The 13,951-nt window shown below is 40.6% G+C and overlaps 1 protein-coding gene across 1 annotated transcript; it reads left to right on the plus strand.

Moving 5' to 3' along the window:
• Positions 1 to 8,691: 8,691 nt before the first annotated feature.
• LOC309505388 (chymotrypsin-like protease CTRL-1) lies at positions 8,692 to 11,148 on the plus strand. The gene is made up of 7 exons (XM_082178739.1): positions 8,692 to 8,775; positions 8,923 to 9,023; positions 9,116 to 9,195; positions 9,292 to 9,373; positions 10,266 to 10,446; positions 10,611 to 10,741; positions 10,830 to 11,148. The coding sequence occupies exons 1-7, from the start codon at positions 8,730 to 8,732 to the stop codon at positions 10,989 to 10,991; spliced, it is 783 nt and encodes a 260-aa protein (XP_082034865.1). The 5' UTR covers positions 8,692 to 8,729; the 3' UTR covers positions 10,992 to 11,148.
• The last annotated feature ends 2,803 nt before the right edge of the window (positions 11,149 to 13,951 follow it).

The following is a 13,951-nucleotide window of genomic DNA, read 5'->3' on the forward strand; positions in this document are numbered from 1 at the left end:
TTGTAACGAAGTGTAAACATTTATCTGACCTTAAAACATAAATTACCATAATCCACATAAAGTACAGCAAACAAAATGAAATATAAAATATTTTCCTTAAAAATATAAGTACTTTTAAAATATACATTTAAATTGCAATTTAAAAAACGTCTCAGGTTACGACTGTAACCCTTGTTCCCTGAGAAGGGAACGAGACGCTGCGTCGAGAATCGACACATTGGGGAACGCCTTCAGCATGACGCGTCTGAAGTCTGTATAGAACTAGTCCAATCTCGATTGGTGTTGCGTCATGACGTCACTCGTGACATCGCATGTGAAGGTGAGGCGGAAGCTATAAAAGGACGCCGGAACATAACCGCGTCAGCTTCTGATTGGTCGAAGCAAGTCGTTCTCAGGGAACAAGGGTTATAGTCATAACCCAAGACGTTCCCTTTCGAGGGAACTCGCGCTGCATCGAGAATCGACACATTGGGGAACGAAATGCCCACTGCCCCACACTGAGAGATAGACGCCCTGGTGTGAAGCAATTTGGCATACTCAAGACGGGAGAACTTGTGAACCCAGTGTAGAGGGCAGATCCAGACTGTAGTGTCTTATGAAGGTGTGTGGGGAGGCCCAGCCGGCAGCATCACAGACCTCTTGAAGGGAAGCCCCTGCTAGCAGGGCTTTAGAGGATGCCACTCCTCTGGTTGAGTGGGCTCTTATTAGCAGAGGCAAAGGCAAACCGCGCGCCTTGTAAGCTGAAGAAATAGCCTCTACTATCCACCTGATGATAGTTTGTTTAGAAACAGGGGAACCCTTCTTAGGTGACCCAAAACACACAAGTAACTGATCCGATTTTCTCCAGCCCGAGGTTCTTCGGACATAGACCTCCAGGGCTCGGACCAGGCATAATAGGTGTAGCTTCTCTTGCTCATCCGACACATGCGGTGGAGGATGGAATGCCTGAAGAATTACAGACCGTGCCACATTTGTGGGCACCTTAGGTACATAGCCAGGTCTGGGGTGGAAAATAGCTCTCAGTCTGCCGGGAGCGAACTTGAGGCAAGAGGGAGCAACGGATAGCGCCTGTAGGTCGCCCACTCTTTTTAATGAAGTAATAGCAAACAGGAAGGCTATCTTAAAAGATACAAATTTCTCAGGACACCTCGTCCAATGGTTCGAAGGGTGCCAGGGATAACCCCTCAAGAACCCCACCAAGAACCCTGGACTGGACGACAGGCCTCATCCTCCTAGCTCCACGAAGGAAACGTACTATAAGTGGGTGTCTCCCCAAGGTGTCTACCCCTAAAGGCGTGTGGAAGGCAGCTATGGCCGCCACATAGACCTTAAGCGTGGATGGGGAGAGCCCGTTAGAGAAACGACTCTGGAGGAACTCCAGCACTGAAGCCACTGGGCAGTTAACTGGGTTCAACTGATGTTCTCTGCACCATAAATTGAATACATTCCATTTTAATGCATACAGTTTCCTCGTGGAGGGGGCTCTAGAGTTTAAGATGGTCTCAGCAACCTCAGTTGAGAGACCAGCATTTATGAGTTGGTCCCCCTCAGGGGCCAGGCCCATAGTTTCCACAGCTCCGGCCGAAGGTGGAAAATTGTGCCCTCGGCCTGAGAAAGAAGGTCCCTCCTGATCGGGATTTGCCACGGAGGGCCTGCAAGTAGAGTTATGATGTCCGAAAACCATACTTGGGCCGGCCAGTACGGGGCTACTAGGAGCAAGCTGATTCCGTACCTCCGGACCCTCTCTAGAACCCCTGGGAGCAGAGCGATCGGGGGAAATGCGTACAGACGTTGCCTCGGCCACGTCTGTACCATGGCATCCAGTCCTAAGGGAGCTGGATGAGTGAGGGAGAACCAGAGCGGGCACTGGATGTTCTCGTGAGAGGTGAACAGATCCACTTCCGCTTGGCCGAACTTCCTCCATATTAACTCCACCGTCTCGGGGTGGAGTCTCCATTCCCCGGGCCTCAGCCCCTGCCTCGACAGGATGTCTGCTCCCACATTTTCATCCCCAGGGATAAACATGGCTCTGACTGAAATAAGTTTGCCCTGGGACCACAGAAGAATCTGATGTGCCAGTCTGCATTGAGGGCGCAATCTCAGCCCCCCCTGTCGATTTATATATGAGACTACCGACGTATTGTCTGTTCGTACTAGGACATGATGGCCTCTGAGGTTCGGAAAGAAATGTCTCGTGAGAGGGCGCGAAATCAGCAGGGCTGCAGTATTTTCGGGCATATTCTGCGATTCGCGTTCTCTGGAAACCGATGCGTCCCGAGGTGCATTTAGTGGCGGGAGGCAAACATCGATTTCCTGAGGGCTCCGCAAAGGAGCGAGATGTTGGTGTGCGATCGCGGGGGGGACCGCCCTCAGAGGCCTGCGCATCGCGTCAGGACCTCTTTGCCAAAGCCTTCCTCGCCTGAATGACAGTCCTCAGATCTGCCTTCGGCTTGGAAGATTTCGGCTGAGAGTGCTGCTTCTGGCTCCAGGCCTTTTGCGGGGAGCACGAGACACTCTCCTTCTGCTGCTGCAGGTATGAGGAGCTGGCGGCTGCCTCGTGGGACTGCCCCCTGGCAGCAGACCGACGAGACCTAGGACAACGGCGGGGGATAAGATGTTTGAGAGCGGCTGACTGTCGTTTCGCCTCCTGAAACCTCTCGACGACAGTGTTGACAGCTTCGCCGAAGAGGCCGGAGGGCGAAATCGGGGCATCGAGGAAGAAGGCCCTGTCCTTGTCCCCGATGCCCGACAGGTTCGGCCACAGATGTCTCTCCGTAGCTACCAAAGCTGCCATGGAGTGGCCGATGGCGCGGGCCGTCTCCTTGGTAGCCCGGAGAGACAAGTCGACCGCTCGACGCATTTCTTTAATGTCATCGAGGGCGACCTCCCCACTGTTGTCCACCTCTTTGAGGAGGTTGGCCTGGTATGCCTGCAGCAGCCCCATCGTGTGCAGGCATGCACCAGCCCGACCTGCCGCCATATATGCCTTCCCAACCAAGGCCGATGTTGTACGGCAGGGCTTGGAGGGAAGCACCGGAGCTCTTAGGGACGATGCAGAATCGGGCGAGAGATGGGCAGCGAATGATTCTTCTACCCGTGGCATCATCCCATAGCCCTTCTCTTTCAAGCCCAGGATGGTAGAATATAGGTGGACATTAGGGCTCATAATTCGAGAAGAGAAGAGCTTGTTCCACGATCTCGATACCTCAGTGTGGAGATCGGTGAAAAACGGGAGGCTCCGGCGCGAAGGCTGTGACCGGGCTTGCAGGAAATGTTTTTCTTCCTGCTTTTCTTATGGCCATTCGATGTTTAACTTAGCCACTGCCCTGGTCACAACCTCCAGCAGCTCCTCAAAGGCAGGAGAATGGGGTGGCGAGTCCTCGCATTCTCCCGCGTCGATGCTCAAAATATCCAGCTCCTCGGAGCTAGATAGTTCGAGCATCGGATCCTCCTCATGGGCGGAAGAAGCCGCAGAGCCGGCTTCCGATCCCTGAGCAGGATCCATGGAGCTGGCCTCTGAATGCTGAGAAAGGGCCGAGGCCGTCTCGGCATTATCCGCCAACTCCATCTGCGATCCCCATGAATGCAGGCACCGCGCCACAGGGAGCACGAAGAGTGATTCATCGAACAGGCTCAGGCGGGAGCGGAGCGTTCTTAGTGGCATTTGATCGCAGTTTGCACAGACAGCGCCCTCGAGCGCTGCCCAAGCATGCTCCACTCCCAAACAAACTACACAGAGCGAGCGTGTATCACCCTCGCTCAAATAACGCGGGTAAGGGGATGCACACTTTCTGAATTGTTTGCTTTTGCTCGCCATACTATTAATAAAGGGACAAATAACACAAAATAAGACATACGGTAGACACAGAACGCTTGCTGAAGACCAGAAGCTGACGCGGTTATGTTCCGGCGTCCTTTTATAGCTTCCGCATCACTGTCACATGCAACGTCACGAGTGACGTCATGACGCAACACCAATCAAGATTGAACTAGTTCTATACAGACTTCAGACGCGTCACGCTGAAAGCGTTCCCCAATGTGTCGATTCTCGACGCAGCGCGAGTTCCCTCGAAAGGGAACTGTGTTCCACTTTCACAGTAACAAATGACAGACAAAAGTGTTGCAATAGTTAACAACAGTGCATGAAAAGCTACTAGATATTAACTTCCAAACAAGTCAGGATTATCAGATGTTCTCATCTGTACAGTTTGCCAAAGGTAATGAAATGCACATGATGTTCTCTTACCACCAAACATACAGGCATAAAGATTGATAAAGACAGCCACAAAAAAATAATTCTGATCACATGATCATGTTGAAAATCTTCTTTGGTATTCACTTTTGTAAACATGCAAAGATGACACAGATCAATCTGTTTAATCCTCTATGGTTCTGAAACCTGTGTGATGTCTTGACTCAGAAGCCAAAGAGACCCAGATACAAACTGGAGAGAAACTTGGGGGGGGATTACATTTTGATTACCTTTACAATTTTGCAAACTTTTCATTTTGATGAACAGAATGAGCAGGAGCTGGAACATTATGACATTAAATAAAGATATGTAAAGTTTGGCGTTGTCATGATTATTCATAGTTTCACCCTCATGGACTCTTAATTTGTTTCCCTTCAGTCACACATCTCTTTTGTTCTCAGTTTCTCATGACTTGTTTGTCTCCTAGGTTACTTATTGCATTCTAGTTTGTTTATATTTACTCATCATCAGTTCCCTGGTTTGTATCACCTGTGTTAATCCTATCATCTTTGTTTTCACTTAGTATAAATATACCTATGTTTTAGTTCTCATTTTTCAGTTCTCGTAAATGCTTATTTGGTGTAGTTCTCTTTCGGTTAATAAACTTTTCGTTCTTGTGTCATACCTACAACACACTCAGCCAAAGTGTGACAGGCGTTTCCACTAGTGACAAACTCAAAGATTTTCCAGCAAGCTGCAGTGTTTAATTAATTTCATTCCTTTAGAAACTTCCTCATAACCACAAATCCTCCTTCTCAAAGCTAAATGTTTAAAGACATGCAACAATGAGAGGACATTAATGTTGTCACAGAACATTTGTGAATATCTGAGATGTAACTGATGATTAAAACTGAAACTAAACCCACTTTTAGCTGTACTCGTATTTTAAATTGAATGATCTTAAAGAGACTGCACAATAATTAGGCTACTATGTTTTGTGCCATGTGGAATCCAACAATAGTTTTGTGAAGCCTTGCAAACTGTTCTTCACTGTCATTGATGTCCCATGTCAACAGTTGAAATTGCACATGTAGACAGACACAAACACACTGATCGCTGACTCGATAAATGTAAAAAATATTTAGCTTGAGAGCATCATTTAAAAAAAATAAAAAAATAAAATAAAATAAAATCAGCCATAAAGTGAACAGGATATCATGCACAACTCGACTGTGAATTACAGCAATTATACAGAAAAAAGTAAAACGTGTACCATTCTGGTTTACTACTAGTGGTTCCTTTATGATACTGTTGTTTCACCCCATTTGTAACTTCAGATAAAAATGCCTGTGAAAGAAATAACAATTCAAAATTAGTGACAGCTCTGTTTATACATACAGATCTGGTCAAATGTTTATCATCTTACATGACATTTTTAACATGCACATGATTTTCCCATACCATCAAACACTAAGGCATGAAGATCGATAAAACTTCGGGGGGAAAAAAAGGCTAGCAGTTTTGGTAACTCAATTAAAACATGTGGAGTCATGTTGGCAACAAATCAAGCTGGATCAAAATATGAGCCACATTATTTTGCTGTTTTTTGATGGTTTGAAGAAAGAACTGAGAGAGACGTGATAAATATATAAATTCTTTGGCAGAAATGTTCTTCCTCGTCTCTGAGTAGACAGATTTCCTCTTGCTCAGAAGTGTGAATGAATGAAACAATGAAACAATGAAGCAGGGGTTTTCACAGGTTTCTCAGTGGTTAAGTACCTGTATTGTGAGGAAGCTTAAAGAGGCTTTATTGTCTTTTCCTGCATTGTGATCAAATTGTACCGAATATATTGTACGCATTATAATGTTAACAACATTAATATCAAAATAAAACCTAAACAGCTAGCATTTAATTCAGCTTGGATCAAAATGATTTTGGTGACATTTTATTTCGATAGTCCACTTTGGACATAATAACTTTACAAGTACATGTCAACTTACTCTCAGAGTATTAGTAGAATGTTAGGTTAGGGTTCGGGTTAGTAGAATAAGTTAACATTTACTTGTAAAGTCACTTATAGTCAATCTGATGTCTGGGGATTGGGGATCATCGAAATAAAGTGTTAAAGAGCAGATATTAAAGTGATAGTTCACCCAAAATTAAAATTTTACCCTCAAGTTGTTGCAACCAAAAGAAGATATTTTAAAGATTGTCGGTAGTCATACAGTAGCCATTGACTTCCAGAGTAAGAAAAATACATATACTATGGAAGTCAATGGCTACCATCGATTGTCTGGTTACCAACATTCTTCAAAATATCTTCTTTTGTGTTCAACAGAGCAAAGAAAGTCAGAAAGTTTGGAACAACACGAGGGTGAGTATGATGACAGAATTTTTTTGGGGGGGGGAACTATCCCTTTAAGTAGACAGTCTACTAATACTCTAATGACTGGTAGTTGACGTAGTTGCAAAGTTACTTGTATTTAGGAGAATGTCTAAGTTGACTATCAAAATAAAGTGTTACCTGATTATTAAACATTGGAATTCTAATAAAACTGACCAAGACCCATTAAACTTTTGCAGAGTTGCATCAAACTGGCTTTATCTTCCACTCATAAATGTGTATAACCAATGGAGAGAACTGACTTTTTTTTTTTGTAGATTACCAATAAACAAAGAAAAAAAAAGATTAATAAACAATAAATACACCAAACCAATAAAAAAATTGTCAGTACTGTATCAGCACTATGAAACAAATATTACTTAATTTTATCAGTAAAGAAAATTGAGTGAACTACTGGATTATAATGCTTTCTAGAGAATAACACATGAAATTTAAGTGATGTTGCAGAAAAGCACACTCTCTCCAGCAGCATGTCTTAAAGGGTCCCTATTATGCTTTTCCACTTTTTCAACTTTAGTTAGTGTGTAATGTTGCTGTTTGAGCATAAAAAAGGTAACAAAGCTCAAAGTCCACTCAAAGGGGAGATATTTTATGTAACATAATCCACTTTTTAAGAACTACAATGAACGGCTTGTTTGGACTACAACGTGATTTTTCCGGATCTTATGAAGTCATGTTACTCATTTAAATAATCTCCTCCCACGGAATAAGCAAAAAAGGTGTGAGGCCTGGTTGAGCTGCATTAGAGAAGACAGTGTTGTTGCTCATGAAGAGATGCTGTTTTGTCCACCCCGTTTCCAAAACTCATTTGTTTAACCTTCCTATAAGGCTGATGAAATTAGAGTGATTAACATTTATTTTAAACACTGTTCCTGGACATTATAACCCCTATGTTTATCTGTGCGCTGCCGATTTTATGGAGAACAGCTTGTTTTCTGTTGCTTTTTGTATGTAATTATATATTATTATACATACTTTCTGTATAACTTACATATTATACATACTTTCATTGTAAGTATAATGTATAATAAAATTACAAAAAACACTCCACTCTGAAGTCTGAAACATCCTGTGAAATCCGTGCTTGCAAAGTCTATGCATGAAATCTGTTCTGCGCGATCCTCTTGTTCGTTAACATTGTCAGGGTCTGAATCGGGCTCAAATTGGTTTGAAATTTATGCCATTATTAATATTTACGCTAGAGAAGAACTCACAGTTATGGAGGGGTGGGACATTTCCTGAACACACAAGCGCTGCCAATCACAACACACTGGGCCAGCTAACCAATCACAGCACATTTAATATTTCAGAATCGGAAATAGGAGGGGCTTCATCGAAAACAATGCGTTCAACCAGACTGGGGAGAGAGGAGCTGTAATAATGTAAAATATGTGAAAAATAATGCATTTATTTAAACAATCAAGCATGAAAACATACAAACGTACACCCCAATAAACAAAATCAAAACTTCGTAAAAGGCCATAATAGAACCACTTTAAAAGAACCTGTTCGACTGTCCTTCATTTTATTTTATTTTTAACTGCTTGTGGTGTTATAGAAACTGAAATTATTACTTCAAGTTTACTTAAGCCCAGCTCCTATAACTGATATAATCATATTGTGACATAATCACTCCCTTCCTCTTCAGTATCAGCTTGAATGGATTGCCAGGCTGAATAGGGGATTTGTTAAAATCACATATTTAATGGGAAAGCAGATTATTTCCTGCAAGTATTGCTGAAAAACTTTTAGGAAGAACTTCATTAAGGAAGAACTTTTCATGATATGATGAATGAAATTTCACAACAGCAAAAACAAAACCTTCCCACTCAAAACATTTGACAACATAAAATGACAGAGGTGAAATCATGATGCCTATCAAGGAAATAGACAGAGGTCAAAAACCCCTTCATAGAATAAAGAATTAATCCTCTTTGCACGTAAGACACCAGCTCTGAACAATGGAGATGTAGATTGATGTTCGATGAACATTCCGCAACTATGAGATCATTGGAGCTGCGGGGATGGACGTTGATCACGTCCCACATTTAATAGATGCTGTAAATGATATAAAAGCGAGAGAGAGAGAGAGCATCTACAGGTACAACAGTGAGACATCACAAATCTACATCATGATCTTCACCATCACCTGCCTTGCCCTGGTGGCCTCTGCTCTGGGTAAGTGTCTTCTTTAGAAGTTTGCAAGAAAAGTGAAGGGTGAATGAATATATATATATATATATATATATTTTTTTTTTTACAAAATACAAAACCTAAATAAAGAGCTTTATTCTTGTGCCATGAACTTATGTTCTTTATCTACAGGTTGTGGAGTGCCAGCGATTAAGCCACAGACGATTGGTAGCAGGATTGTGAACGGACAGAACGCCATCTCTGGTTCTTGGCCCTGGCAGGTCTCTCTCCAGGTAACTGTGTATTGGCCGACTTTTATCCTGCGTTTGCCTGATTTGGTCAAAGAGTATATGTCATGTGTTCAATGCTTTTACCTCTGAAACAGCAACCCAACGGATTCCACTTCTGCGGTGGATCCCTGATCAACCAGAACTGGGTTCTCACTGCTGCTCACTGCGGTTTCGTGTAAGTCTGACAAACGTCACAAACAATATTGCTTAATAAATGCTGTTGCTCTTTTCTCTTTACAGTTAGTTTTTTTCTTTATCTCTCTCTTTTTAGAGTGGGCCGTCATCGTGTCATTCTTGGAGAACATAATCGTGGCTCCAATGCTGAACCCATCCAGGTCAAACTAGTTTCCAAGGTAAAAATGTTGAATGAACTTACTGGAACAGAGATGACATTGAAAAAAGAGACCAGTTTTATAAGTTGCAGTTGCAGAAATACCTATTGCATACAGAATAGATTAATGTTATTTCAAAGCATCTAATAACTGGTCATTTTTAATTGTTGTTTTACTCTGTTCTTTTAAATGCAGTAATAACCAAGTGATCAATATACTACAAAACATAATATTTATTATAAATATTTTATTTAAATATTTAAAATATTTTATTAGTAGGCTACTACTACTAGTAGTATCTCTTGTAATTTATTATTATTTTATTAAAAAAGTTAAACAGTGGTGTTTTTTAATTGGTGAAAATGGGAAAAGCTCAATTAAGTTGAAAAGTATATTTAAAAAAAGGTAAAAACAATATCAGTTAAATGTCTTTTTCTAATCATAGATTTGAAGTAATCTATCCTGCATGCTATTGTTCTCCTAAAACTTAAAGGTCACGTATGTGCCAGAGAAAGGGCACAGCCATCTTTAGAATATTGTCTTTGAACTTCCATTTTTGTGGTCGCTCTGTATATTTATATTGCATTGCTGTGAGTAATTAGCTTTCGAAGTGGATTTACTTAATGTAAAGTCAAAGAAAGTTATCAAGAGGATTGTTATGATTAAAGCAGATGTCTTAAGATTTTAAAACGAGCCGTTAATTCTTAAATACGCAAGATCGCTGTGAAAATACAGACCGAAAGACAACGAGCGCAGCGCTGAAAAGGGGCGGGGCTACATATTCAACACAGAAAAGAAAATATCCAAACTATATTCTGAAATTATAGGGTATAAGAAAAATGCTTACATCTTAGTTTACCTTTTATAAAGTCAGCTTTCAGTAGTAACCATTCATCCTTATTTGTCTGTGCAGGTCATCAGCCATCCGCTCTACAACAGCAGGACCACAAACAATGACATTGCGTTGCTGAAACTTGCGTCTCCAGTTGTCTTCACTCCCCGTATCTCTCCTGTATGTCTGGCTCCATCAACCATCAACATCCTGCCTGGAACTCGCTGCTTCACCACTGGATGGGGTAGAACTGCCACCACATGTAAGTCACATGTAATTTTGATATATGATGTTATAACAACATATATATTCATTCCACTAATACAATAATTCCTTTTAAAAGTTCTACTAACTACCTACTAACATTTGATTATAATTATATATGAGTCTGAACAGCCAGTATCATTTTTTCTTCTCTTTTTTCAGCGAGTCCTCTAATCCTGCAGCAAACAGGTCTGCCCATCATGAGTCCTGCTGTGTGCAGACAGATCTGGGGTCAGAGCCAAATCACTGATGCCATGATCTGTGCTGGAGCCTCTGGATCCTCATCTTGCCAAGTATATGAAGACATATCAAGACAAACACATTACCATATCTAGTTGCTGCTGTTTCGATCTCAAATGTGTGTTTGCGTGATTCCCACAGGGTGATTCTGGTGGTCCTCTGGTGTGTGAGAGTTCAGGGGTCTGGACTCTGGTGGGGTCTGTGTCCTGGGGCATCCGCACTTGTGACACCCGTTTCCCTGGAGTCTACGCCCGTATCTCCCAACTGCGCTCCTGGATTGACACCACTATTGCTTCCAATTAGAGTGCCAGTCTGAATATTTCTTGAATATAACTAAGTCTGGACTTCTGATTGCCTGTCTGTGACTTCATACTGTTTTCCTGTTTCAGCTGTACAAATAATAAAAATGTGTCAAATAAAATGATGAGTAAAATAAAATGGAAAAAATAATAATAATAAAGAGTGTTGCAGAGTGTAATTAATGATCTGAACTTTACGGCCTGGTTTCACAGCTTAGATTAAGCCAGGATTAGGCCTTAGTTTAATTAGGACATTTAAGTAACTTTTATAAACGTGCCTTTACTGCTAAAACATTACTGCTGTGCATCTTGAGACAAAACAATGAAGTGACATTTTAAGATATATCAGTGCAAGTTGCTTTCTGTTAAAACAGCTCAAACATGCTTTTTAGTCTAGGACTAGGCTTAAGCCTTGTCTGTGAAACTGGGGATAAATGTATATGTTGCCATAATAAACAATGACAAAATACTATACTCCTTTAAAGTAAAGCATTTTAAAGTATAATATAAATAAACAAGTCCACTTTCACAATGACAGAAATTTTGAAGCAAGATACAATGCAGGTGTTCCTATACATAGTAACTTTCAAACATATAAGGATTTTCAGATGTTCTCTCCAGTGATTATTTCATTTAGCAATGATGATCTCTTACCACCAAACCTGAACGTTTAAAAAAAGTACCAAGAAGATGCAAACATAAATAATTTCCCACTTCCAATCTTCCCCTTTTACTAAAACTTTAGAACTAATTATTGCTTCTCAATTACAATCAAATCTTTACTGCAAATAATCTTTTTGAGCCCCTTCAATCTGGCTTCTGTAAACACCACAGCAACGTTAGTTAAGGTCACTAAGGACTGGCTGTCTTTACATTTTGATACTTCTTGATCTCAGAGCTGCTTTTGACTCTATAGATCACTCTCTTTTACACATTTAAAGACTGTCTTTGGTGTTTCTAATACTGCACTAAACTGGTTTAAGTCCTACCTTTCAGATTGTAAGCAGTTTGTTACTATGGGTGGTTGCAGGTCTGAGGTAGGTGTGGTGCAATCTGGCGTTCCTCAGGGATCAATGGGCTTTATGCACAGCTGCACTACTTCCTGAACTTCAGCCAGCTCTTTGTTTCCTGTCTGCCATTATTGGACAAACTGATTAATCCAGGTGTGTCTGATTATTGTTACTGAGGTCAGGCACACCTGGATTAATCAGTTTGTCCAATAATGGCAGACAGGAAACAAAGAGCTGGCTGAAGTTCAGGAAGTAGTGCAGCTGTGCATAAAGCCCATTTTGGTCCCTTTTGTAATAATTTTTTCACTTGGTCAACTCTTAAAGTGCCCCTATTATGGATTTTTGAAAATGACCTTTCATGTAGTGTGTAACATAGCTCTAAGTGAATGAAAACAGACACCAGTAAAAACTTGAACCTCAAACCGGCAGCTGATTCCTGTGGATACTGGATAGCATCATGTCGAGAAGAAGCTGTGCTCTACAATGTGAAGGTAAAGACAGTTTTTTTCACTGCCCAAGGACAAGCATGTGAAGAATCAGTGGTTACAATTCATCTTTAACATGATACCACAGCAGTATAATCCTAAACTTTTGCTGTGTTCCCTTTATTTTACTGATGACTGCTTCTCAAATCTTGGTGTTCAATGCAGGATTCGCAAACCGCTTGCTCTTGAAAGATGGTGTTCAAAATACTTAGTTTTGAGTTTTATATTGTGTCCTGCTAACTGGCTAACTCACATTATCTCTGTCTTACTGAAAAACTTCTGCTAATCAGTTGTGAGCAGGGTTGGCGAGTAACGGAATACATGTAACAGCGTTATGTAATCAGGAAACAAAAATTCAGTAACTGTAATCCGTTACAGTTACGTCAAAAAACGTAGTAATCAGATTATAGTTACATTTTGAAAAAAGGGGGAATACTTTCAGGATTACAATGGTTTCATTTAAAACTAAATAAATAAGTATTTTGGCATAATAACACTATATTAAGCGCTGCTTGATTATATAGTTCCTGGTTCTGTTGCCAGTAATGAATGACTCACGTGTGCCACCGGCTGGACGCAGATTGAATCACTGCTGCTAGTAGAAACGATGCTAAAATCGCTTTTAATTCATGGAAATTCTGTTGCTATTTTGTAGAAATTAGGAGAGTAGCTTTTATAGTACCCAAAATGTCCTTTCTTAATCTCTTCTCACTAAACGGGATGTTCGCACGTAGGGGAACTCCCACTGCCAACGCCCCAAGTTCAGTAAGGCAAATTAAGAAAGATCACGGCTTTAGTCAACATGTAGGCCTATTTTAAAATAAACAAATATGTAGATTGTGTAAAAATTTTAAATGTTGTGTTTTTATTTTTTATTTAAAAATTAGTTAAAAATAAAACAAAATAATCTGTAATACCATTATATACTATAATACATTAGCCACTAGATGTCTGTATAGCCCTTTACATAAATATATATTCAGGCCTGTGTGTATATTTAGCAAATATTGTACACTGGACCAAATAAAAAAATTTTTTTTAAAAATTGTTTTATTTTATTTATAATATTTCTTCTTGCTTGACTTTATTTATATATGTGACCTTGAAGTAATCCAAAAGTAATCAGTTACATTACTTTCATATTATAGTACTTGGATTACGTTACTGAATACTTTTTTTATGAAGTAATTTGTAACTGTAACGGAATACATTTTTAAAGTAACCCTCCCAAGCCTGGTTGTGAGCCACTATTACCTAAAACTCTGTCTATTAATGTAGATTGTCTGTTGTTCTTACTACTTTGAGTAAAGATTAAGCATGGAGCAAGATTTGTTTTACCAACGTGTATGTTCCATCAGTCATTCACGCTAGAGCTTGGTTAATGTATGCACTGTAATTGATAAAGTTTCAACATGTTCACCGCAATAAATTAGAAAAATACTCAATAATGAACTAAGTATAATAAAATC

This window comes from Leuciscus leuciscus, assembly GCF_965113295.1.
Source record: "Leuciscus leuciscus genome assembly, chromosome: 9".
Classification (NCBI taxonomy): Eukaryota; Metazoa; Chordata; class Actinopteri; order Cypriniformes; family Leuciscidae; genus Leuciscus; species Leuciscus leuciscus.

Coding starts and splice junctions, on each gene's coding strand:
- LOC309505388 (XM_082178739.1), top strand. CDS start 8,730: ATGATCTTCACCATCACCTGCCTTGCCCTGGTGGCCTCTGCTCTGG. Junction 8,776..8,922: donor CCTGGTGGCCTCTGCTCTGG/GTAAGTGTCTTC, acceptor CTTTATCTACAG/GTTGTGGAGTGCCAGCGATT. Junction 10,742..10,829: donor CTGGATCCTCATCTTGCCAA/GTATATGAAGAC, acceptor TGATTCCCACAG/GGTGATTCTGGTGGTCCTCT.